The sequence below is a fragment of the Cajanus cajan genome, chromosome 1, assembly GCF_000230855.2.
Source record: "Cajanus cajan strain Asha chromosome 1, NIPB_CcT2T_4, whole genome shotgun sequence".
In the NCBI taxonomy this organism is placed as follows: Eukaryota; Viridiplantae; Streptophyta; class Magnoliopsida; order Fabales; family Fabaceae; genus Cajanus; species Cajanus cajan.
In genome coordinates this window covers 67,722,369-67,726,938 of record NC_138517.1, presented here as the reverse complement: position 1 = coordinate 67,726,938, position 4,570 = coordinate 67,722,369, and the positions used below count along the sequence as shown (strand labels likewise).

At 32.1% G+C, this 4,570-nt stretch overlaps 1 protein-coding gene across 1 annotated transcript; it reads left to right on the top strand.

Annotated features, from left to right (window-relative positions):
- The first annotated feature begins 985 nt into the window (after nt 1–985).
- On the top strand, nt 986–4,042 carry LOC109791635 (protein AUXIN SIGNALING F-BOX 2). The gene is made up of 3 exons (XM_020350948.3): nt 986–2,108; nt 2,595–3,087; nt 3,167–4,042. The coding sequence occupies exons 1-3, from the start codon at nt 1,657–1,659 to the stop codon at nt 3,938–3,940; spliced, it is 1,719 nt and encodes a 572-aa protein (XP_020206537.1). The 5' UTR covers nt 986–1,656; the 3' UTR covers nt 3,941–4,042.
- The last annotated feature ends 528 nt before the right edge of the window (nt 4,043–4,570 follow it).

Sequence of the window (4,570 nt, the reverse complement as noted above, 5' to 3'; positions counted from 1 at the left end):
GAAGAACTGAAAACTTAAAATTCATTCTCAAAATTATCGATCCCCGTCTAACACATAAAACAAAACCGTAATGGACTATGGTTCCAATGCAAGGACCACAGTTGAATATGACCTCAAATTTCTAAATGTTGTTTTTTTTTTTTTATAAATATTTTTAATTATATATATATATATATATAAAACTCAGAATTAAAATGCTATTAATTTTAAATTTTAATTATATATAAATTTTAATATTTAATTCTGTAAAAATTAAATTTTTAATAATATGTTATAAATATTAATTTTATATATTTATTTAAAGTTAAATATTTAAAACTTAATTTAATATATTATCTATAATATATAATAAAGGAGGTTGTTTCTTTTGATGAATATATTTTTAGACAATTTTACTCTTAAATTTAAAAATTAAATATAATACCAATTAATTTATCAAATGTTAATAATTTTATAAACATTTTTATTAAATAAAATATAAAAATATAAAATATCTTAATTTCACTGATATATAATAATTATGATTCTAAAAAGTCAATATACTTATATCTTGATATATAATAATTATGATTCTAAAAAGTCAATATACTTATAAATAATTTAGTTTTATATAAATATTTAATTCAATAAAATATGATTTAAAAATTTAATTTTTTTTTGCTTTTTATTCTATTAAATAATTATAATTCTTATTCTATTTTTAATCTATTAAATCATTTCTCACTTATTAATTTTTTTTTTAAATCCGATCCCTCCTCCAATCTTGTGCATATATTAAGGCCAAGGCCACAATTGCATGAAGCAATTGCGCATGCCACATGCCAAAAGGGCAGTCCACTTTGTTATTTTTTATTTTTTTATTTTTTAAGATTATTTTTACAAATATAATAAAATAAAAACTACCCCATCATGAAAATCGATGTAGGCTGTTAGATTCGAAGCTTTCTTATACAGTTTGACTCTAATCAAGGTGGTTTGGTTGTAATCATGGTTACATTTATCTCCAACCAATGTAGTTTAAGCATACTAACTAACTCAGTTACAGCTTTGACAATGTGACCGAGTGGTAATGTTAAATATTGTTCCTCTACTTTTTCCTCAGCTTTAGCCACTGCTAGGTCTACCCTGAATTATCATCATTACTGTTTTTAGATTCTCAAATCTGTGCTCTTTTCTTCTTTCCTCACTTTTTAACCTGTTCTTTTTTTATTTTTAATCTATATAATCATCATCCTTTCATTTGTAGATCATAATATTTTGTTTGATTTCCTTCCGCACCACTTTTTCTCTCTTCATTTTCCTCTTTATTTTCCAAGAAAATTTTTCTCCTGTAGACTTTCAATATTTGTGAATACCCTTTTGCTTTTTTCAGTCACTGCCCTTTCGATTTGTTTATTTTTCAATTTATCAGTCTTGTTTAGGGCAATACTTTTTTTTTTTTTTTTTGAAAAGTTTTGTTTTCTGGTTACATCGTTTTTCTCTGATATACTGCCCGGAAAGAATCTCAATGGTTTGATCATGACAGTGTATTGAAGGTTGAAAGTTCAAATTTGCTACCAGTTAACTTTTTTTGCAAGTGTTTTCTCTTTGATTTGACCCTTTTGTTAGGGTTTCTTTGAAAATTTTCTAAAGAAAATTGATAGCTTACGGAGAGAGATGAATTGTTTTCCTGATGAGGTGATTGAGCTCATATTTGACTATGTGACTTCACAAAGGGACAGAAATGTGATCTCTCTGGTGTGCAAAAACTGGTACAGGTTAGAGAGATGCAGTAGGAAGAGTGTTTTCATAGGGAACTGTTACTCCATAAGTCCTGAGAGAGTGATAGAGAGGTTTCCTGAACTAAAGTCCTTAGCTTTGAAAGGAAAACCTCATTTTGCTGATTTCAATCTGGTTCCTCGAGGTTGGGGTGGTTTTGTGTATCCTTGGATTGAAGCATTTGCCAAGAGCAAGGTAGATTTGGAGGAGTTGAGGCTGAAGAGGATGGTGGTCACGGATGAGGGCCTGGAGCTACTTACCCGTTCTTTCATGAATTTCAAATCTCTGGTTCTTGTTAGTTGTGAAGGGTTCACCACTGTTGGCCTTGCAGCTATAGCTGCAAATTGTAGGTGAGATGAATAACTTGGATTGGATATTATGTTGCTGCTATTATGATACCACCATGATTTTGTGTGTTTTCTTTTCAATTTGTCATGTTTTGTAGTTTGCCATTTGAGTTTTGTTTTTGTAATTGATGGTTCATGCTTGTTTGGGTATTGGAAGGATACTACCCGAAGGAATTTAGCAACTAGTTGCTGATTTGGATGTTGTGTCTGTCAAGTTTTGATTTGTTAGTTAATTAATAGTTTTTACTATTTTTTTCAATCTGGTATGAGGTTATTGATTTTTGTTTATGCATAGCTGATAACTTACTGACATGTCTTGGCTTGTTTGTTATTAAGTTCTCTCTATGTGAAATACTTCCCTCAAATACCATGAATTTACATGGTGTAGCTGGGGGTAGAGATGAACACTGTTCAGAAATATATTCTTCTGATTGAGAATGGCCAACATAGGGATGTGCCTTGACTCATCAATTCACTGATACAATGTAGGTTCCTTAAGGAGCTGGACTTGCAGGAAAATGAAGTTGATGACCCCAAAGGCCAGTGGCTAAGCTGCTTTCCTGATTGTATATCACTTGTCTCTCTTAATTTTGCTTGCCTTAAAGGGCAAATTAACCTGGGGGCTCTTGAGGGACTTGTAGCCAGATCTCCTAACCTTAAAAGTTTAAGGTTAAACCATACCGTGCCCCTCAGTGCACTCCAAAGGATATTGAGTAGAGCACCTCAGCTAGTGGACTTGGGAATTGGGTCATTTGTCCATCATCCAGCTTCTGAGACCTGCACTAACCTAAAGAATACCATTAAAAAGTGCGACTCAATAACCAGTTTGTCAGGATTTTTCGAGGTTGCTCCTCGCTGTCTCTCAGTTATATATCCTATTTGTAAGAACTTAACAGCCTTGAACCTGAGCTATGCAGCAGGGATTCAAAGCAGATTTTTAATAAAACTAATTCACTTCTGTGGGAAGCTTCAGCGTTTATGGGTAAATATATCAACCTAAGTGTCTTCTTATAATTTATGTTCTTATGTTGGTTAATATCAATAGTTTCACTCTGGTGCAGATAATGGATTGCATTGGGGATACAGGACTAGGTGTTGTAGCTTCCCGATGTAAAGATTTGCAAGAACTAAGGGTTTTTCCGTCTGTTCGTATTGCTGGAGATGACCCTTCAGGAGTATCAGAAAAAGGACTTGTTGCAATCTCTGAGGGTTGCCCTAAGCTTCACTCATTGCTCTACTTCTGCAGGCAGATGACAAATGCTGCCCTCATAACTGTGGCTAAAAACTGCCCAAATTTCATCCGTTTTAGGCTGTGTATCCTCTATCCAACAAAACCTGACCCTGATACAATGCAGCCACTTGATGAAGGTTTCGGTGCGATTGTGCAGTCCTGCAGGCAACTTAGGCGGTTGTCACTCTCCGGCCGGCTGACTGATAAAGTTTTCCTATACATTGGGATGTATGCTGAGCAGCTTGAGATGCTGTCTATTGCATTTGCTGGAGAGAGTGACAAGGCAATGCTCTATGTGTTGAATGGATGCAAGAAACTTCGCAAGCTTGAGATAAGAGATTGTCCTTTTGGCGACACGGCCCTTTTGATGGACATAGAGAAGTATGAAGCAATGAGATCTCTTTGGATGTCGTCCTGCAATGTGACCATTGGAGCCTGCAAGGCACTAGCTGAAAAGATGCCAAGACTCAATGTGGAGATCTTTAATAACAATGAGAAGGTGGATCGTAGTGTGGATGATGCCCAGAAAGTAGAAAAGATGTACTTGTATAGAACATTGGCTGGGAGAAGGAATGATGCACCAGAGCATGTGTGGACTCTCTAGGTAGACATTGCCTCTTTTAGTTCTTGTTTTCTTAGCTTTCACTTGACTAAGATTACTGATTAATGCAACTATAATCGTGATCAGTGATCAGTGATTTATCAATCCTCGCATTTACTTATTTATTTATGCATATAATAATATATCAGTAAAATTTTTTGTTTGAATAAATTTCAATAATTGATTATATGTATAATATTATTGTTATAATCTATTATAATCTGAAAATATTTTTGTTTTGAATAAATTTGCTGAAAATATTTTTTAATATATTTAATCTTGTTTTGATAAAATAAAGGTTTATTTTTATGTAGCAAGTTAGTTTGAGAAGAAAAAATTGTTGGACAATAATTATGAACTTCAATATTTTAGATTCAATAAAACTACTTATTCTTTTTAGAAGTTTGCAAAATTTAAGCTGCTGTCAACCAGCTTATTTCAGACAAACTCAAGATTAAATTATTTTATTAATAGATTATATGAATAATTGATTATAATAAAATAAAATATAGTTTGGATAAGTTTATTGATAAATGATTTTAAAATGTTTAATTTTGTTAATTTATGTAATAAATCAGCATAAAAGAAAAAAATAAGAAAATAATTATATACTTCAAATTTTCAAATTCTTAA